Source organism: Talpa europaea (assembly GCF_964194135.1).
Source record: "Talpa europaea genome assembly, chromosome: 5".
In the NCBI taxonomy this organism is placed as follows: domain Eukaryota; kingdom Metazoa; phylum Chordata; class Mammalia; order Eulipotyphla; family Talpidae; genus Talpa; species Talpa europaea.
In genome coordinates this window covers 93973250-93995865 of record NC_140071.1, presented here as the reverse complement: position 1 = coordinate 93995865, position 22616 = coordinate 93973250, and the positions used below count along the sequence as shown (strand labels likewise).

The 22616-nt window shown below is 37.3% G+C and overlaps 1 protein-coding gene across 3 annotated transcripts in view; it reads right to left on the bottom strand.

The window, feature by feature from the left end:
• Positions 1-727: 727 nt before the first annotated feature.
• LIN54 (lin-54 DREAM MuvB core complex component) overlaps positions 728-22616 on the bottom strand; it is a gene marked incomplete at both ends in the record, with an annotated part of 71473 nt that continues 49584 nt past the window's right edge. For all 3 annotated transcript variants that reach the window (XM_084233230.1, XM_084233231.1, XM_084233232.1), the window contains 9 exons: positions 728-929; positions 2970-3172; positions 7326-7463; positions 7613-7715; positions 9367-9438; positions 10226-10317; positions 12382-12579; positions 12776-12849; positions 19070-19286. In XM_084233230.1, coding sequence (XP_084089356.1) covers positions 728-929; positions 2970-3172; positions 7326-7463; positions 7613-7715; positions 9367-9438; positions 10226-10317; positions 12382-12579; positions 12776-12849; positions 19070-19286 — 1299 coding nt within the window. The remainder of the gene's footprint in view (positions 930-2969; positions 3173-7325; positions 7464-7612; positions 7716-9366; positions 9439-10225; positions 10318-12381; positions 12580-12775; positions 12850-19069; positions 19287-22616) is intronic.

Here is a 22616-nt window from a genome sequence, read left to right as displayed (position 1 = left end):
ATACCACGCCTCCTTGAAAGAAAATAAAAACATCCCAGAGCATTTCTTAGAACATACTACAGAAAGTTATTGCCCACTGAGAATTATTTTCTGTCCTTTAACATTTTTTTGTTTTTAAAATTTCAAAATGACTTATTTTAAAAGTGTGCTTATGGATACTTCCTCTTCCGCATTCCCAAAGTGACAATAAGATATTATTTGAGAATCACTCTAAAAATTGATTTTTCTTAAAAAGATAGTACTTTACTAAACACAAAATGTCATCTGAATATGTTTCATAAGAATTTGTTTATGTAGACTTTCTACCTGCTTATATTATAGATCGAATACCAAAGGATCATTGGGTAATATCAATGCTTCTTTGGGTTTTTCTACTGGAACAAAGCCATACAACACCATACATTATAAATTATAGCAGTTTATAAATGTTCTGTCAATAGAATCAGAAGGATAGAACATCTAATTCTTAAGAAACCCAAGAAAATTAAAAATCTATATAATACATAAAGTAAAATTCAATTTAAAGGGGGCATGAGCAAATTTAACTAAGATTTTAAATGTACTAACTTCCTCATTTAAAATTTCTTCTCTTTCAATATTATAATTTCAGGTCTCACAAGGACTGAATTAACAATACAGTAATTGTTAAACTATCTTCCAGAAAATCAAGTGTCCCTGCACCTTAAATTTTCTGTACAGTTCCATTTGTCAGTCTTTTGTGCAAGAGTTAGCAATTCATGGCACAAGGGTCACTTTTTGCTTTTCCTGCAGAATTGATGACGCTCATCAAACATCGTCCAAATTCCTCGAGTATCATCCGTTCTGCCGCTGCTTTTGATTTTCCCTTCTTGTCTGCCTGCTCAGCCTGGGCAAGAAGGCAATTACACGTGGCTTCAGCTACTTCCTTAGTTACAAAAGTAAATGGCAATCTGAAATGATTTTTGAGAGAAAAAGGGAAATGATGATGGTGTTGAATCACAATAACAGTGGATGACATTCTTTCATTTGGAAATATATTGACATTTTCATGATTCACCATCAGAGTGAACATTACAATTTGTGCAATGAGCAAAGCACATCCCAAAGAGCTTTAAAAAGTTAGACCTAGTTTTATTATTCAAAAATATTGTTCAGAAATACATATTTTTACATTATGTCTTATTACCTAAACAAGGTTAATTAAAAGATGTAATTCTACATGTTAGATATTTCTACCACAGACATCCTCCCAATTCATGATTGTAAGCTCCAAGAATTCACAATTTTATTTATTGCTGTTTCTTTACTGCCTACAACAGAGCCTCACACAAGGACATACCAAGAATATTCACTAAATGAATGAAATGAGTAATGCTGGGAACTGAAAACACTATCTTCTACTAACACCAAAAATAAAGCACTTTCTCACAGTCCTATACATTGTAAAAATTTTGCACTGTTCCATTTCAAAAAATAAAAGAAAAACCAAACGTTGCTCTATACATGGAGTTTCATTCATAAAGACCTGAACTATTAAGTACTATATTAGAGCAACTTATCCTAAGGTTTGCTATACTGTAATCAAGATTTCCTTTCGGAGACAAAGCCAGGCAACTCAGTCACCTGTAAACTGTCATGATTAAATATAAGCTGAGAAACAAAACAATGAAGTCTGAAATTAAGGCCCATTATGACAAGAGAGGATAATTGAAGATGTAGGCTGCTATCCAGTAGTAAAGAAATCTTAAAATGTAAAAAAACAAATTTATATTGTAAGGATGTGACTATTACAATAATATTGTATGATTACTAGTACTGTATAATAGTAGTGCACATTATGTAATATTTGAAAACTACAGAAAAAAAATTTAGATTTTTGTCACTCAAAGACAAAAAGCTTGTTAACAATCAGGTATGACTTTTATTTACAGTTTTGATTATAACATATTTTTCTCTTATACTATATAGTATCATAAGCAGTTTACCAAAGTGAAAACATAACTGTAAATATTTTAGTGTAGCAATGTCTTTTATCTCCAGATAAAGATTAAATAATCTGAAAGATTATTGGGAGCAGATGACCAGAAACATTATAATCCCCATTTAGGTGACTGCCCATTCCACTTAATTTAGTCAACGTAGCAAACCATTTCCTAATTACATTCCAGTTGTAAGCTTCTTTTAAACTAAAACCTATACATTTTGTACAAAGGAAGTCTTACTTTTTAAAACACTGGATCTTATTTCAATTTAGGCATTTTAAATAACATATCATTTGCAATACAAGCCATTTAATAATCCCTCAAAGAAAACTGTAATGGACTCTACTACACATCCAAGACAGCAAATTATGCAAACTATGTTGTAATAGTCCCTGCCAAATACTGAGATAGAAATGCTGTACTCCTCTCAGCTCTGTGGCAAGGGTGACTTGAAGGATAAGAAAACAAAAGCTCAGAGAAATGACATGCTTGTCTAATTCTTAAAGTGCTACAAAGCACTGATAGTATTTAAACTTATGTCAGCCTGACACTATAAAGCTTTTTAACTCCAAAACTCAGGAGACCAGTGAAATAAGGAGCTATAGTAAAATAGTTTGTGATAGCTATGGGAAAAGTATTATAAGGACATGAAAAAGGCAAGGGAAGGTGAGAAGATACAAAAAATATGAATGACATTAATAGAAGGTGTAATAATTTTGATTTTCTTGGGGGTTTGTCAAATTACATAATTACTTCATCTTAATAGGGAGAAATCAAATTAAGCATAATGAACTAAGGTATCACTGTGCATTTTAGAACTGCTACAGTGGTTTTTCTATTAACTTTAAATTTCTTTATATACCACAAGTAACCAAAAACAGAAAGAAAATACAAAAACTGGTTTTACAATAACTAAAAGTCTGAACTAAATTTTGCCCCCAAAAGGAAGCTTTACTAAAAATGTATAGTGATGTAAAACTACAAAAAAAGGTTAAAATACTGACTTACTTTCCTCCTCCGCTACTCAAAGCTGGTGTTGGCCTAGTAAGCAAGTCCGAAATTTGAGAGGATAACTTAGTCTTCGCTGCTGTTTGTTGCTGTACCCTCACTTCAGCAGCATCTGCCAAGTGCATCAATGTCTTTCTTTCTGGGCTTTCTTCAAAATTTTTACAGCCAATACATTTGCATATTGAGGAACACATTATTTTTGCCTAAAAGATTTACAAAAGAAAAGCTTCCACATCAAAAAACCAAAAAACATGACTAAGTAGACTCCATGGTAAAATCAACAAAGAAGAGAATTAACTAGTCAACTGACCGAAGATAAAATGAAAACCTCTCTTGCTGACAAATACTAAAGAGCTAAGTGAATATGAACAAGACTGAGAGAGGTTATACAATGTTTGTGCTTGAGTCCTTTTCATGTCAACCTTCTCCCCACTACAAGTTTTCCTTCTGACATGAATAACATGTTCTTTATAAAGAATATGAATGGAACACTAAAAAAAAGTTTAAGGGTTATCCAGAATTCAGCCACCTTAATCAAGTCACCATTAACATGCTGGTGATCTCCCCTCCCCGCCCCCCACATACAATTTCACATTAGAGATATTTAATAGATGCTATATTTAGTTCGAATTTATCTCTCACTTCTCACCAGATTCCCTATTTTAATAACCCACTGTGAACTTTCATGTAAAATATATGTATTTGAGCCTCCCTGGTGGCCTAGGTTTAAGTCTCAGTGCTATCACCAGCTAAGGCCTGAGTTCAATCCCGGGCCAGGGAGCTGACCCACATATGGCGCAGCAGACCTCTCTTGTCTCATCCACTGCTCCGCTTAGCAGTGAATTTCAGTCAATCTACCTGTTCTGCTCCCCACTCTGTCTCTGGAGAATTCTCCCAGCCCCCAAACTCTGGCCTACACCCCAGTTCTTCCATGCAAAAATAAATATTTAAAAAATATATATATGTATATGAAAAAAACTGTGCACATGTACATTTATCAACTTAGAAATACATACGTCAACTTTTTTCCAGATTTTACAAAATCTTATACTCTTTTCTGCATCTCCCTTTTCTTGCTCTACCTCGTGGAATCCTTTCTTCCAAGTCACCCGGCATAGAATAAATTTGTTCTATTTGGTAGCTGGGTACTAATCGCTGTTATGGGCCACATTTCAGTTGGGCATTTGTTTCCCTACTGATTGATATTTATTTTATTTCCAGTTCTTGAATCCTACAAACAATGCATTAAATGATTTTTATGTTTATTAAACCTTTATTTCTATGAGCAAAACTTCTCAAATTGCAATCACTGGCACGTGTATTTGAATCTTAATAGACCTGGCCAGATTACTTTTTCAAAAAGTTACCATAGCACCTCACATCTCATCAGCACTGTATAATGGAAGCCTTTCCCAAATTCCCTCCAACAATGTATGTTACAGCTCTTCTCAATATTTACTATCTGATTTGGGGAGTGAGGGGAATTGAGATCTCCTTGTTCTTTAGTGTATATTTCCCTTATTCTTAGTAAATAAATATGAGCTTCTTTTGTCAGCTGCATTTCCTTCATTGAACCTATGTCAGTTAGATAAATAAATATGACTACTCTCCTTTTCTATAGCATCTAACAACATAAATGGATCATATTATGAATCTCTGGCATGACGAGATTGCAGGACTTAAACATTTACTCTGTTCCTTTCTTTTAATACACTAATATTTTACCAAAAGGGAAAAAAATAGGTATACAGGTTGAGTTAGTTGGGTTACTGTGAGTCTGGGAATCTAAATAAAGCAACACTTGATAAGCGTCTAATGAAGATATATTTAAATCCCTGACATAGGAGGGAAAAAGATACCAATAATGGTAATTTGGATTAGTGTTTAGAACCATAACAAAGGTACTAATAATGTCTCAGAAGCTCAAGCACCCTTTTAGTTTTGCTATTCAACTTTCCCTGTGGTCAGAAAGAACAAAAAAAGGAAGGGAAGTTCATAAGAAAAGATATAACCACTTAAATAATGTGGACACTCCAAACATTCAATGAACACACTGTGAAAGGCAGGTGAATGTGTTATAGAGAGGCAGATCAATAGGACCAAAAAAGTTGATTCAATTCAACTCAAACTGTGAGACAGCATCACAGCTGATGCATAGTGAGCCACTTAGCTACCACTAGTCACAATTTAGTGTATTCTAAGTTCTTTAATTTCTTAACCATTTGGAACAACAAATTAGTTATTAGACATTTTGTTATGTCCTGAATGTCAAAGATTGTCTCTTATAACATTTTCTTTTTCTTTTTTAGATTTTATTTATTTTTGCATAGAAGAACTGGGGTGTAGGCTACAGGTGTAGGGGTGAAAGGTTTCAACAGAGTCAGAGTGGGGAGCAGAACAAGCATATTCACTGAAATACAATGCTAAGGAGAGCAGCGGGCAAGACAGGAGAGGTCTGCTGTGCCATATGTGGGTTAGCTCCCTGGCCAGGAGATCAACTCAGGCCATCACTGGGGTGTAGGCTAGAGGTGTAGGGGTGAAAGATTTCACCAGAGACAGAGTTGGGAGCAGAACAGGCATATTCACTGAAATACACTGCTAAGGAGACCAGTGGGCAAGACAGTAGAGGTCTGCTGCGCCATATGTGGGTTAGCTCCGTGGCCAGATCAACTCAAGCCGTCACGGTGGGCCCTCTGGGCAGTACTGCTGAGATATAAGCCCTAGGCCACCAGGGAGGTGGCCTTATAACATTTTCCAGTCAGTCCACTGTCTTTTCTAATTCTATTAATTCACAGATTTGTTAACCAACTCAATGAAATGATTAGTCCATGTATATTCGAATTCCATATGCTATCAATTGCTCAGTGCCATATATGTGAAAGGGTTTCTTTGCCCTCTTTACCCAGCTTTACAACAATTTCCACCTCTTCTCTTTTCCAGACTTGGTTTGATAGTTTAATAAAAAAGATTGCCTGTTGTTAATTGCATATATGCATGACATGGTTTTTGAATAGAAGCCACCTATTTTACCAGGTATTCGAACAAAAGAATCAATCTTTTCTGACAGTGGATAAAATTACTGGATTTTGGACTTTGAAATATTACTTAAGAGACCTTTGAAAATAATCTTGGTCACAATCTTCACTTGTACTGACTTAGGACTAACAAGATGTTATTTTTACTACATTTGAGTAACCATTGAAATATGTAAATTAGAATCCACTACTCAAGAGAATACAGTACACACATTCTTTATGGTGACACATTTTGTATGTGAGAAGACACTACAAGTACATGTTCCTTTAGCAGAGCAAGCCTCAACAGGGGAGAGAGTAATCCTTGGTGGTGCTATTTTACCAAGTGTAGATGGGTAGGCCTTAGGCCAAAACTAAAAATAAGGTCTCCCCTGAATATGAAATCTGAAAGAATGAAAATATAATTATAAGAATAGCTAACTGCAGAAATGACTCAATTCAAAAGACTGTCAGCAAAGAGTTTCAAGTACATCAAGAAACCAATGACAGTAACCCAAGTTAATCGTGGGCATGACTAGATTGTTAATTTTATATAAAGCAGACCTTTCAAAGCACACTATCAACTACATTCTCTAGAAAAGATGCCTGAGCCATACATTTTAGAAGTCAGTTTAGTGGGATGGTGAAATTGGAAAAATGGGTGCAATCACCTCATAATGACCAATAACCTCATCTTGCAATAGTCCACATTCCTCTTTTCCTATATTTTTATGCTCACAATGCAAACTTCTTACTTCTTAAAAGAATTTAGTTTTCCACAAAACAGTGTTCTTCTCAGGGCATTACTGGCATTTTGGACAAAATAAATCTTTACTTTCAGGACAGCACCATGGGATGCAGGCTGTTTGTTTACACATATTTTTTTTCCCACTGGCATGGGGGAGCATGGGTAGCACTGCTCCTTAATTAAGGCACTGCTGTAGATTTTCTAATCCACTTTGGCATTATTTTTATTGAAAATTAGTAAACTGATCAATACACATTTTCAGGTGTGATGACTAACAAGTAGGAGCTGGTAAATCAGTTAATGAGACCCCCCAAGCTGTAAAGACAAAACCAAAGTATCCTTTCTCTGAAGTCCTGCTTGAGAGGAGGGAAGATATTCTTCAAGTTAAGGTCCTTGGGATGACAATACAGTCAAACTACAACAGCAAAGTCTCCCAGTTTTGAAGTAAATTTTTATAGTATGCCCATCCTAAAGTTATTGGGTTATCGGAAAAGTCATATTTTTTGTTTTTCAAGCAAAAATGCATCATGACGTTTCTGCTAGCCCAATATTTTAAAAAAATGGCTAGATTATTTTCCCCAACCAGCACCTCACCTCATAACATTCACAGTAGTTTTTAAGACATCCTGATCGTTTGCAATTACATCCTTTGCTGTGACGGCGATCTGATTCTCCCTCTTTCCCTTTTCCTATTTTAGGCTTAAATGCTTCTGGATTTCTGTCAAGGCATGCCTACCAAAACAGAGCAAATATTAAATGAAGTAAATCATAGTACATTAAAATTAAAACATTGCAAAGGGAATTAATTTTGATTTCCTTAAAAACAAAAAACAGGCTCAATTGAAAAATTTTTGTCACTCAAATGAAATAAAAATCATCACCTTTATTGCTTTTTGCCTTTCATTTTCATGTTCCAAATTGTTATAACAATTAGTACAATTGCAGTTGTTGCAAAATTCACCATTTGCAAAGCAATCACAGTATCTGAAATACAAAAATTAGCATAAGTCATGTAAAAGTCATTGTTAAAACTAGAAATGTTCTGATTCAACAGCATTATCTATGCATTGAAACATGTACTTGGAGACACCTAGTTTTAGAATAAACATGTATTGATTGCCAACCACTTATTGACAAAGATAAAAATTAAATTTCCTCAAATTTTGATTTAGAAACACAAAGAAATGTGACTTTTATGTGTTCCCAGAATAAATTATTTCAAAATCATGGAAAAGGAAATACACAGGCTATATTCTACTATGGAACCTGCCTACTTGAACTATAGTCATGTAGAGGATTCTAAATCCTCTATAAACCGATGCTGTTCATCTAACTGTTTCACGTCAAATCTTTTTTTTTTTTTAAGATTCATTTATTTACACAAGAACTGGGTGCAGGCCAGATGTGTTGGAGGGCAAGAGGATTCACCAGAGACAAAGTGGGGAACAGAACAGGCAGGCTGACTGAAACACCTGCTGAGGGGGGCAGCGGGTGAGACAGGAGAGGTCTGCCTCGCCATGTGGGTATCTCCAAGGCCAGCCGGGATCAAACCTGTGCTGCAGAGGCTGTGGACAGTTTGACAGCGCTGCGCTCAACTGCCTGCGCCACCAGGGAGGCCCCGATATATATATTTTTAAAAAGATTTATTTATTTATACAAGAACTGGGTACAGTCAGAAGTGTGGGAGGGTGAGAATTCACCAGCGCCAGAGCGTGGAACAGAACAAGCAGACTGACAAAATACACTGTGAGGGGAGCAGCAGGTGTGGCAGGAGGGGTCTGTGCATCATGTGGGACCCTCGCCGGCAGCTGGGGATCAAACGGGTGCTGCAGAGGCTGTGGGCAGCTTCGCAGCCCAGCGCTCAACCGCTGTGCCACCAGGGGAGGCCCTTCACATCAAATCTTTTAGCTCAGTATTGATAAGCAAATCATCTGACAATTTTTAAACTGCTCAGAGTATCATCTCATTTAAGAGAGGAAATAAAAAGGTTATAAATAAGATTAAATTTGTTATTTTTTAAAAAAAGATTAATTTATGTATACAAGAACTGGGGTACAGGCCAGAGGTGTGGGGGTGAGAGGATTCACCAGAGACAAGGTGGGGAACAGAACAGGCAGACTAACCAAAATACACTGCTGAGGGGAGCGGCAGGTGAGTCAGGAAAGATCTGCTGTGTCTTGTGGGTAGCTCCCGGGCTAGGGATCTAACTTGGGCTGCAGTGGCTGCAGATAGCTTCATAAGTTATGCCTTAACTCGTTGTGCCACAAGGGAGGTCCCAAATTTGTTATTATTAAGGACAGAGACTATGTCTGTCTCAAGTTACTGTGTCCCTAACCCCTATGCCAATGCCTCATCTATGGTGATGACTAAAATGATCTCTTTTTGAATGAAGAGTATTTTTACACTGTCACATGTGCTTAGACATCTATATATTTAAATTACTAGGCTTATGAAATTTGTTATGGTGGTGAAATATGGGTGAGTTGGTAGTAGGTATACTATGGTGGTAATACTTGTGATGGGGATACCCCAATATTACTTCAGTTAAAAGTAAATCGATTACATTTTTTTAAAAAATAATTTTTAGTTAACTATTTTTAAAAGCATTTTTCAGTTGTACAGGAAAAAGACTTACAATTTGAGACACAGTGATTTTGTACAATTACAGGGCTTTCTGGGTCGACTGGCAGACTCTGATGGGATTATGCTATGAGACATAAACCAAAGAAAGGCATTTTAATCAATTACAGGTACCAATTTAAAGTTAAAGTCTTCAATCTAGGAATTCCTTCTAAAATAAAGCTTAAAAACAGTGTCTAACTTTAATAAAAGTTAGCCTGCTACATTAATAAAAGTAAGTCTGCTACATTTGTTCCATTTACATTATATTCAAAAGCATATGGTAATAAGAAAAGATACAGCAGCAAGATAGAGATTTAAAAATAATATTTTACAGTTTTTGATAGTTTCTAAAGAAGAAACCACAAAAAGTCTTCCAACTGAATGGACTAAAGTTGAAATCTCCCCAAAACTTCTGGGATTCAATGACAATTGGTACTGAACGAAAAAGGACTGTGTGAAATTGAAATTTGGGAAGAGAGGGGTCAACTGGTTCCATGTAATTAAGCATTGCTTCTAAACCACTACTACAAAGGCACCAATTAACAGAATAAAAAACAAACAAAAGAAATAAGAACCTAACATAACAACTTAAAAACTACCTATGGTCACTTAAAAGACATAGTCAAGATGAGAGAGAGAAATAAAGCAAATGGGACAAAATTGGTGAATCCAAGTAAAAAATATTTGAGAGTTCTCTGATTATCCTTGTAACTTTTCTGTTTAAAGTATTTCAAACTAAAAGGTACTATAGAGACATGCTCACACTGAGTTTGAGGGGGGATATAAATCAAATATATTTTGAAATAAATATACTTGATGCTGCATTTAAACCTGATCTAACAAGCTAACTAGCATATTTTCAAAATACTCACCCATTGAATGGAAGCCTTGCCTGGGTCTGGATACCAGGTGTTCCAGTAAAGGTAGAGTTGCTTGCTATAGACACATATGAAGACTGCTGTAGCTACACATAAAGAGAGGTACAAATAAAATAAATATTTCCATGGGCAGATTTAAACAGACACTTATCCAAAGAAGACATACAGATAATCAATGGGTATATGAAAAAAAAAGTTCAACTTCACTTTTAGGGAAATGCAAATCAAAACCACAACGCTATAAACTCACACCTGTGAGAATGGCCTATATCAAAATGACTAGAAACAAGAGCTGGCAAGGCTGTGAAGAGAAAGGAATTTGAAAATGGAAATATCATATGATCTATCAATACAAAGAAAAAATATTGAAACTGGCAAGGGGGAAGAAACAGATAACCTCTAAGGGAAAATCGTTCAGGTTAACCTCAGACTGCTCCAAAGAAACACTGTGGGCAAGAAGAGAATGGAGTAACATATTCAACAAACCTCAAGACAGCAAATGCCAACCAAGAATACTTTACCCTGCAAAAATGAGGCAAAAATGAGAGACTCCAGTAAAGCATGTAGGGTGTTTTCCTTTTAAGAACAAGTATGATATAGTGTATTTGCTTTGGAGGCAAGTACAGTGAACTGAGAGGTTTTTTTTTTTTTTTTTTTTTTTTTTTAATTTAAGGTGTATATTTGAGTAGGTTCAGTATGTATTAGAAAGAAACAAACCAAGAGTGGTAGATAGTAACTTGGAATGCAAGTTCTGGAAACAAACATTCATATTGTCACTTCTATGTATGTATGTTGTGTATTTTTCTGTTTTTAATTGTGGATTATTCCCTTTGTTCACTTTTCTATTAAATCATGGCACATAAATTTATCAAAAAAAAAAACAACTGGATGGTCTCTCTCACATGTGGAATATAAATAGCCAAAGTTAATGAACTTTAGACAACAAAATGTACTTTAGACTGTGAAAAATAAGGTAGTTACCAGAGGGGAGAGGGAAAGGAAGTGGGAGGAAATGGTAGAAGGGCCAATTTGATCACGGAAATGGTTAAGAGAACCTTGGTGGTGGGTGAGGATTATACATATAAAATGGTGTGAAGCTGTACTCACCAAAATTATATAGTGTTGTAAATTTATAAAATTTCATTAAAAATAGAAATTTTTAAAAATTTAAAGAAATATTTAAAGGAGTGTGTATATCAGAATATCTAGATGAATGCCCTGAAAGTATTACAATAACTTCAATTCTTTAGAAAAATGGACTGTGTCTACTGCAAATAAAATAGTATTATATTGATCATCACAAGTTACAGGGAATGAAGTTACATGCACAATAATTAAGATTCTTTTTTATACTGATTTCTGAACATGAAATGCAAATGATAAAAATACTGAATACTAAGTTTTTTTATACTTAAAATTTTATTATATTTTGATAAAACTGACAGAAAAAAACTACCCCAAAAGTTATTTATGAGAATTATCATTCTCAAGAGCAATTTTTAATGTGCCACATAATATACTATAAAGTTCACTTTACTGAATTACACAGATGTTTCTCTTTCTCTCTCATAATCTGAGTAGATCAAGTCAAAAGCTTAGAACCTGCTGTTAATTTGCTGATTCTTAGATGAACTTCCACCTGCTTCCTAAAAGCACTCCTAACCCAGGCCCATCAACTAGACAATACATGGCTTTGACTCTATAGATGACCAGATGAGTGTCTGAACTGATCACTAAAGGAACAACACCTGGAAATATATCTCACAGTCTGTTTTCCAAGAACAAGCCAGTGGCTTCATATTCACAAGTGAGAGCAGCTTTATTATAGTCTTTTCTAAAGCCAATTGGATGCTGTTGACTTTAACTTCAACTTATTTTCTCCTATATCTACATGATCATGTCCTCTCCAAACTGTTCTCAGCTCCAAGTTACCTGACTTATATATTAACTCATGCTGTATATTTTTAAATGCTAGATATACATAAACTCAGAAGTTGTTAACATTTCAAGATTAAAAAAAATTTCAAGATTTTAGGAAATCATTTTAATACTGAATCAGGCGTTTTGAGTAGTTTCAGAATGGGATAGTGCTGAACATCTTAGAAACAATTATCTTTTTTGAAATGGAATGACTACCTCTCCCGTTATACCTGAGTAACATACTGTGCCGGAAGCACTGCATAACCCACATTCCCTGTTCCTGGAGCGGGTGCCAGCACAGTGCCTGGTGGCAGGTTGGTGAGGTTTGGCTGGATCTGTGGCAGTGGAGTGGCAGGCATGATGAGCCGCTGCTGTGGTTGGCTGGTAGTAACTATTTGTGAAGTCGGATTGATTGGTTTTGGAACAACCTACAAAGAAAGGAAGTATATCCACAATGACAAAAATAAATTTTACAGCTTCCTAACTCAATATATATATCTTGCACATTAATCTTAGCTTTCAATTTTATTTTATTTTATTTATTTATTTTTTTTTTAGCTTTCAATTTTAAAAGTAAACTGACAGTTTGAAAAAGACTAAGAAAAGGATTTATGTGACACTCACTTGCTTGACAGTCTGTGCCGAGACAATTGGAACTGACATCCGCACTGGAGTGGTATTAACCACCACTGGCTTTGCTTTTTTAAAAAAGGGAAGAAAAAGGAAAAATTACTTATAGAAAATAGTATTTAAAACACTTATAACATTTAGTTCATGCAAGATATCCTCATCAAAGAGTTTAAAGAATTCCATTTGTTTGATATTTGGAGCAATCTTTACTTATAAAGGACAATCTTTCAAATGTCTGTAACTCACCCACTACTTAAATTCTTTTTGTCTATATTCTTATTTACAATCTGGGAATAGAATCTCTCCTATAGGGTATAAGGATTAACCATGTAAACTCATGAAAAGTTATTAGAATTGCCTAACAAGGGCCTCCCTGGTGGTGCAGGGGTTAAGCACGCACTATGAAGCTATCCGCAGCCTCTGCAGCATAAGTTTGATCCCTGGGGAAGCCAGGGAACAATCCACATGGCACAACAGACCTCTCCTGACTCACCCGCTGCTCCCCTCAGCAGTCTATTTCAATCAATCTGCCTGTTCTGCTCCCCACTCTCTTTCTGGTAAATCCTCTCACCCCCACACCTCTGGCCTGTAACCCAGTTCTTGTATGCATAAATAAATAAACTTTTAAAAAAAAGAATTGCCTAACAAATAGTTGGTTTTGAATGTTAGTTACCATTATTAGTTACCATTATTGTTACTGTTATTAATGCAACTTACTACTAAATTAATGGCATTGTCAATGGAGTCTCAGGGAAACTAAAGTACAAGACATCAGCTCAGAGATTACATTGACGAAGAGCAGATTAGACCCAAATAATATAAATACTGAAGGGAAAGTGCTGTGAGATCCAAAGAAGAGAGAACACACATGTGACTGGCAGAGGATGGGAATAAAAATGAATGTATAGAGAACACAGTTTCCTAAGTGGGTTGTAGAGAGGACAGAATGGAGGAAGATATTTGATGCAGAGGCAGATGCACAAGAAGTGGAGGCTTGATCCTAGGAAACAGCAAAGCTTATTCACAAAATGTTGATGAACAGACAAATTTGATTGGAACCCATGGTTAAAGTGGGCAAGCACAGGCAAAAAGCAAATTGTGGTCATTTTCCTGAAGACCTTAAACACTAGGGTAGAAATTTGCATTTATATTTTTAAATTCAGCAGGCAGTGAGAAATGTCTGAGAATTTTGAGGTGCAGAAATATTATTGGACTATTAGAAAAAAGAAAATATTTGGTAGCAGTATGTAAAGACATAATGGAGCCGCAAGAAACAAGAAAAGTCAGAAGAGTACAAAAGATCAGGGTCTAATCTGTGGTGACAGTACTTGGAGTGAAGAGGCAGGTGCAAGAGACATGGGGAGGTGAAAGCAGCATGAATTATCACCCAGCTGGAAGGCAGGAAGAATATGTATAAGGGAAGGAAAAATCACTGAAAAGCATTTAAATGGCCGGGAAAAGATAGCCATTTTAACAGAAAATTCAAGGATGAGGTGATTTGAAGAGATGAAACCTGATCTGGAGAAATGTTATGATGAAATTCAGGAGAAGGGTTGGAACTTGCGCTGTATGTTTGAACCAAAAGAAGGACAATTTTTAATACTGTTTATTGACCATTTCCACATGTAAGGAAGGGATTTAAGAAGATAGAAAGGATATTTCTGTGGGTTTTATTTATGCAAAAGGCCTAAAGCCTGGTCTGAGAGACTGAGAATGGGGTCTAAACTGTACTAAACAAGAACAAAAAAAAAAAAAAGATTTTCTTGGAAAGAAAGGCTGTTAACAATACTAGCAGGATTTATTTCTTTTGGTGAGGATGGGAAGGATGATGGCTAAAGAGAAGTTAAGAGTCCTGGAAGAACGTCAGTGAGTACTCTGATTTGACAGGGTGCAGAGCCTGTAAGGGGACCAACTAGGGTGAGGAGGCAGATGAGACCTCTAGAAAGAGTGGATGCTTAATGGCAATGATTGTGTTATCTATAAATAGACTAAAACCCACTAAATTATATGTTCAAAAAGGGTGCATTTTATGGTAGATATGAATTATATCTCAATAAAAGTTGTTATACAAAAATAGTATATAATTGTGAACCATGCATAGCAGCAGTGAGATCTGGATACTGGATTTGCAATTGTTCTCTGTTCTGTTTCAATGCTCCTCAATTATTTTAGTTTTAGTGACATAATGACCACTGTAGATTGGTCTTAGTAATACTAAAAGTAATCAAAAGAAATAAAAGCCTGAATTTGTGCTCGGGACACAGAAGCCTGAACTCCCCACACCACTTGTTCCTTGGAGGGGAGATGCTGGTCATTGTTCTGTGAGTACACAAAGCAGAGATTCTGAAAGAATACAGCAGTCAGAGGAATGTCAAGAACTTCCTGGTGGTCTGTGAAATAATGGGGGAGGAGTGTATGCTGCATCTCTAACATCAAGTGGAGATTTTGATGATTCTCAGCTAAATGACAAGGAGAGTACAGCTATCCCCAGGCATGCAAAACACACACACACACACACACACACACACACACACACACACACAAACCTAGATAAGTTTACATTAGCTTGGCATCTGCATGCTGTGTTTTAACTGAAATCTGGCATTCCAGAATTGGAAGTGATCAGAAAATAGACCTTTTTTTTTTTTTAATTTTATAGAGGCATGTTTTATTTTATTTTATTTATTTGTTTGTTTTTGCTTTGTTTATACAAGCACTGGGTACAGTCAGAAGCGCGGGAGGGTGAGAGAATTCACCAGAGCCAGAGCGGGAGCAGAGCAGGCAGAAGGACCTAAGTACACTGCTGAGGGGAGCAGCGGGCGGCAGGTGAGGTCTGTGCGCCATGTGGGACCCTCCTCTGGTGGCCGGGGAGCAGCCGGGGATTGAACCGGCGCTGCAGAGGCCACGGGCAGCTTCGCAACCCAGCACTCAACCGCTGCGCCACCAGGGGAGGCCCCAGAAAATAGACCTTTTATAATATATCTAGGGAAAGGTGCAAGATTGTTTGTATAACTAAGTCAAAGTCTGGATTTCTTCTCCTAACTTTCAAGTACAAACCCACATTACTACTAGTGTATTTTTCATAGATAGTGGCACGTTTTTATTTTTTTTGGTCTTTAGCAGGAATTCTGAATAATAATTTTAGGGCCTCCCTGTTTGTACAGGGATTAAAGACACAGTGTTACCAAGCTATCGCCAGCCACTGCAGCATAGGTTGGATCCCGGGCAGGCCAGGGAGCAACCCACATGGCGCAGCAGACCTTTCCTGCCTTACCCGCTGATCCCCTCAGCAGTGTATTTCAGTAGATCTGCCTGTTCTGCTCCCCTCTCTGTCTCTGGTGAGTCCTCTCACCCCCATACCTCTGGTCTACACCCTATTCTTGTATGCATAAATAAGTAAATCTTAAAATAATAATAATAATATTTTTAGAATACCCTCCTTCCAAATTTCAGAACCCATACCTACAAATGTTTTAGGCTTCTTAATTTCTTAAGTTTATTTCCTCCCTCACCAAAATATTAATAGATTACCCTGTGAAGAGGTTAACTAATTACTCTTCTGGGTTCTTTTACTGTACTACCTTCCATGCAATCAGCAATTAACAAGGTGGAGCCTTTCACACTGACTTAAGTCTTTGGTGAGAAAATGTGCAAGATGAACCCAACTCCCTCTGGCAGTTAAGTAAATCCTTATAAGGAGTTAAGCCTTTAGAAAGACATATTAATACATTTCATGAACTATTGTAACTACTAATGTATCTCTAATTGTAAATATAAGTCATTATTCCTCAAAATCATGTATTATTTATGTCCAGATCTTTAATGGGATAGGAGAGAAAGACAAAAGTAAAAATGAGAGTGGATATAAGGGAAATTGCAAGGTTGATATATCTATGAAAGTTGGTGAGAAGAGGGTGTATAAGATAGACTTGACGGAGCAAGACAGAGAGGGAGAACAGAAAGAACACACAGAAAAAAGGGAAGATGTAGGGAAGCAGAAAGCAGTAGGGTGGGCCTGGGGGTAGGCATAGCCAGGAGGCAAAAAGAGTAGAGAAAAAGAAAGGCAGAAAGACAGACATAAAATAGGAAAAAAAAGAACTGGTTAAAAAAAAAAAAACAGAATTATGAAATGTCCAACCCATTCCTCCAAAATATAAGTTGCATTTTTCCCTCTCATTAAGAATACTATAAAAAAGTTCCTTCCAAAATCAATTTAAAGAATTAGAAAATACCATTTACAGCAACATGGATGGAGCTGGAAGGGATTATACTAAGCGAAATAAACCAGAAGGAGAAAGACAAATACCGATGGTGTCACTGTCACTTGTATGTGAAATATACATAAATCAAACAAAGGGTGAAAGAAAAACTTTAAACTCTTGAAAGTGGACCATAGAACTGAGGCATCCAGACGAGGGGAGTGGTGGGAAGAGAGTGGGGTGAGAAAAAAATAGACTTTGGTGGGAAACTGTGGGTTCTTTGGTGATAGATGCACTAAGATGACTACACCTAAAGGGGGAAACTGTATACTTAAAAACACTAACAAGGATGTAAATCAATGGTACCTCAATAAAGGAAAAAAAATTAGAAAATGTAATTACTTGGTATGTCCAATTTTAATAGACCACACACTAAAATACTGTTTCCCTCATGCATCCTGTGTTTTCTGGCATCAGCAATTTAAAACACAAATAGGGGGCCTCCTCTGGTGGCGCAGGCAGTTGAGCACCGCACTGTGAAGCTGTCCACAGCCTCTGCAGCGCTGGTTCGATCCCAGCCGGCCAGCAAGGGTCCCACATGGCTCAGCAGACCTCTCCTGTCTCGCCCGCTGCTCCCCTCAGCAGTGTATTTCGTCAGTCTGCCTGTTCTGTTCCCCGCTCTGTCTCTGGTGAATCCTCTCACCCTCCCGCGCATCTGGCCTGTACCCCGGATCTTGTGTAAATGAATAAATAAATCTTTAAAAAAAGAATTAAAAAAAAATAGGATTTTTCTGTCAGTTCCCTTAGGTAAGCTAGCTATGGGCAATGGAAAGCTCCAACTTTTGATCCCTTAATAAAAAAGAAAGAGTAAACAAGTGGTCATTCATTCTTCTGTTTACAATCAGTAAACAACAAATCATTCACTTGCCATCAACTGCTTTTTGACATAGGTAGAATATGCAGCAATCTTCCAAAAAAGAAAATTAGGTCCTAAACTACAATCTGTCCTGATCCTGACGCACCACTCAATTTTTTAACAAGTAGATAAATACAGGGAAAGGTTATGTATGTGAGTCTATGGTACTAAGGGTTAAACACAGACAGAAAATGGAAGGACCACAGAAATGTCCTCTAGGAAAAGTACAACTAAGCAAGGTAACAGATCATTTTCATCACTTTTTATTAACAACTATAGATTCAAATAAGTATAGGACATAAAATGCTTTTCATCTACACCTTGGGTAACTCAGATCCTATTAAGTGACTTCACAGTTTAGAAAATAACATAGGGCCTCCCCGGTGGCGCAGCGGTTGAGCGCTGGGTTGCGAAGCTGCCCGCAGCCTCTGCAGCACCAGTTCGATCCCCAGCTGCTGGGCAAGGGTGGCGCGCAGACCTCTCCTGCCGCCCGCTGCTCCCCTCAGTAGTGTGCTTCGTCAGTCTGCCTTTTCTGCTCTCTGCTCTGGCTCTGGTGAATTCTCTCACCCTCCCACGCTTCTGACTATACCCAGCGCTTGTATAAATAAATAAATAAATCTTAAAAAAAAAAAAAGAAAAGAAAATAACATAAATAGGGCCTCCCTGGTGGTACAAGGAGTTAAGTCTCAGCACTATGAAACTATCAGCAGGGAGCTAACCCACATGGCACGGCAGACCTCTCCTGTCTCGCCTACTGCTCCCCACAGCAGTGTATTTCAGTAGATCTGCCTGTTCTGCTCCTCACTCTGTCTCGGGTGAATCCCCTCACTCCCGACACCTCTGGCCTGTACCCTAGTTGTTGTATGCATAAATAAATAAATCTTTCAAAAAAAGGAAGAAAATAAGATAAATAATTTGGTCCATGTAAATCTATCCCACTGGCAAAAAAGGTAGGTCTTTAAAGCAGTAATAAAATGGCTACTCGCAAACTAAAGATAATGCCTAGCAGAATGAAATATTCTAGTTTATCCAACTATGATTCCATTTCACTAGCCTCTGCACTAGCTGTTGATTCAAACTTAATACTTAAGCAGGACTTAAGCAAAAAAGGTCTAACGTTCTTTATCAAATGTTCAAAACTTCAATTACTGTTTTTAAGAAATGGCTACTAACCTTGCTGAAGAGGCTGAGTGTTTGTACTGGGATTCTGACTGACTGGTTGTGTTGAGCTGCTGGCTGTTGTGGCAGTAACAAGTCGGACATAATGAAACTTGCTTCCAGGCACTTGAATCTGCTGAACATTGGGAGCAGTTGCCAGAGGAATAATTGTCTTAAATTGTGATGTGTTCACACCTCCAACAGTGATGGTTTGCACAGCTGATTTCACTGCCTATTAAATAATACAACATGGTTATCATTAATCTGGGATTTAACTTTCCAACTTTTAATTTATGAAAATCGCTCAAGTAAAAAAGTACATTCCAGTATTTCATCAAAGCTGCTGAAGGAACACCTTGTTCAAGGAGAAATGAGAATAGTAATGAATACAAGAATGAAACCAAAATAGATGAGTCAAGTCTTCCATCTCTCGTAAATTCCTTGATAGTCCAGGTCAGATGACTTGCTATAAAGAAATCATTATTTAAATTACAAGAACTTACAATTTTGTTAATATCAAGCAAACGATTATTTTTAAACAGCTAGAATTAAGCCTCATCATCAACATCAAAACAAGATACAGATATTTGGCTCTACTGCTAACCACCAAATTAATTATGACAAATTTCATTTTCACATGTTCTAAAGAAGAAAAAAAACCCCAACTTATACTCTCATTAAGCCAATTCTAAAAGACTTACAAAACTCCATAGATACAAATGTGCCAGCTAACATATGGGTAAAGAGTACAAATTCAGTCCCAATTTTGGTTGTTTAGGGAAACTAGTTTTAGGTGATTCAGATCTGAGTCAATTATAAATCACTTAAATGATTTTCAGTCCTTTCCTTCAGTCTGACAAAAAGCATTATTACTTCCCAACAAGCTAAATGAAACATCAGAGGCAAAGCAGAACAAGTCTTTTAAAATGTCTCCCAAAGGATGTTTACCTAACATATAACAGAGTCATAGAATGCAAAGGTCCAGACATAATTGTTCTCTAGTTCTATAGCTTTATTTTATAAAGAATTATATCCCACCTATTCTTCTAAATGTCCTCATGCTAAAGTACAATTGACATGATAGAAGAAATCTATATACATTATGGAGATAATTTACAAAATAATAATTCCAAAGAACTTGAACACTTTCACAAAAACTCAGGGAAAAAAAAGAGCGACAGATCACTTAGTTACAAAATTCTACAGGTAATAAAGGATATTACTTCAGCATAAAATAGGACACATATTATCATTCAACAGAGGCACCACAAAGCAGATTTAAAATAAAGAGATAACAACCTAAGTTGTGAGTTACATGAAAACAGTGAAGCTTAAGAAAAAGGATAAAATGTCTGCAGATGGATGTTACTGAAAAATCAAGCAACCTATGAAGGCAAATAATGTACAATATCCTCGTTATATCAGCTCAAAATGGAAAAAAACAGTATCTCAGGAAACAAGGTGCCTCAAAACAAAATAGTTAAATTTACCAGATACTTAATATGCATAGAGGACAGTGCTTTTAAAAATTCTTAGGTAAGATTATTTGATTTAAATCTAGCAATTGTATTAAGAGTGAGGTACAGCATGATCCAAGAGGAGAGGTTTATTAGCTAAGTATGAACTGTATACCTTTCCCATCTTTTTTTTTTTTTTTAAAGATTCATTTTATTTTTATGCATACAAGAGCTGGGGTACAGGCCAGAGGTGCAGGGGCCGGGGGAGTGAGAGGATTAATCAGAGACAGTGGGGAACAGAACAGGAAGATGAACTGAAATACACTGCTGAGGGGAACAGCGGGCGAGTCAGGAGAGGTCTGCTGCACACATGGGTTGCTCCCAGGCCAGGGATCGAATTCGTGCTACAGTGCCTGAGGTTAGCTTCATAGGTCGCGTCTTAACCCTTTGCGCCACCAGGGAGGCCCCTTTTCCGTCTTTTTTACGTTCAATATTTCTGTATCCTAAACTTCAAGCTACAAGTTATAAAACCTGCAAATAACTGAATCCTTTAAAAAAAAATCAGATATGGGGATCTCCCTGGTGGTGCAGGGGTTAAAAACAGAGCTATCAAGCTTTCCTCAGCCACTGCAGCACAAGTTCAATCCCCGACCAGCCAGGGAGCTACCCACATGGCACAGCACACCGCTCCTGCCTCGCCGACTGCTCCCCTCAGCAGTGTATTTCAGTAGATCAGCTTAGTCTGCTCCCCACTCTCTCTGGTGAATCCTCTCACCCCCTGCCCCCACACCTCTGGCCTGTACCCCAGTTCTTGTATGCATAAATAAATAAATCTTTAGAAAAAATCAGATATGACTTTATTTTTAACCACTGTATGTCTGATCACCCCTAACATACTTAAATATCTAGATTTAAATTTGTCATTACACTGCTTTATATTTAATTCATCCATCCTCTTCTTGTTTTTTCCCCTCCTTTCAGGCTAAATATTTTATTATTTCATCCCCTGGCCCTGTATTAGCTTATTATTTATATACTACGCTACTACTACTTCATGGGTCACCTTAGATATTACAGTGTACCAATTCAACAAAAACAAAGGAAACACTCTAGTCAAGAAATGGGCAGAACTTAAAAGACATTTCTCCAAAGAGGAAATGTAAATGGCCAATAGGCATATAAAAAAATGTTCAACATCCCTTATCATCAGGGAAATGCAAATCAAAACCACACTGAGATACCACCTTACACCAGCAAGAATGGCACTATGAAAAAACTATCAATAACAAATGTTGGCAAGGGCCTCCCTGGTGGCGGAAGGGGTTAAGCACCGCACTATGAAGCAATCCACAGCCTCTGCAACAGGAGTTGGATCCCGGGCTGGCTAGGGAATAACCCATATGGTGAAGCAGACCTCTCCCGTCTCGCTCACTGTTCCCCTTGGCAGTGTATTTCAGTCTGTCTGCCTGTTCTATTCCCCACTCTGTCTCTGGTGAATCCTCTCACTGCCCACCCATTTCTGGCCTATACCCCAGTTCTTGTATGCATAAATAAACCTTAAAACAACAACAACAACAGGGCCTCCCCAGTGGCACAGCGGTTGAGCTCTGGGTTGTGAAGCTGCCCTCAGCCTCCGCAGGGCTGGTTCGATCCCAGCCACGGGATGAGGGTCCCACATGTTGCGCAGACCTCTCTCAAGCGGGTGCACAGACCACCCGCTGCTCCCCTCAGCAGTGTACTTGTCAGTCTGCCTGCTCTGCTCTCCGCTCTGACTCTGGTGAATTCTCTCACCCTCCCACGCTTCTGACTGTAGCCAGTGCTTGTATAAATAAATAAATAAATCTTTAAAAAAAAACACAAATGTTGGAGAGGATGTGGTGAAAAAGGAACTCTCCTACATTGCTGGTGGGAGTGCAAAATGGTCCAACCACTATGGAAAGCTGTCTGGAGGTTCCTTGGTCTACTAAAAATGGAGCTACCATAGGACCCAGCAATTCCACTCTTAGGGATCTACCCAAAGGACACAAAAACATTGATTCAACAGAACACCTGTACCCCTTGCACCCCTATGTTTATTGCAGCACTATTTACAATAGGTAAAATCT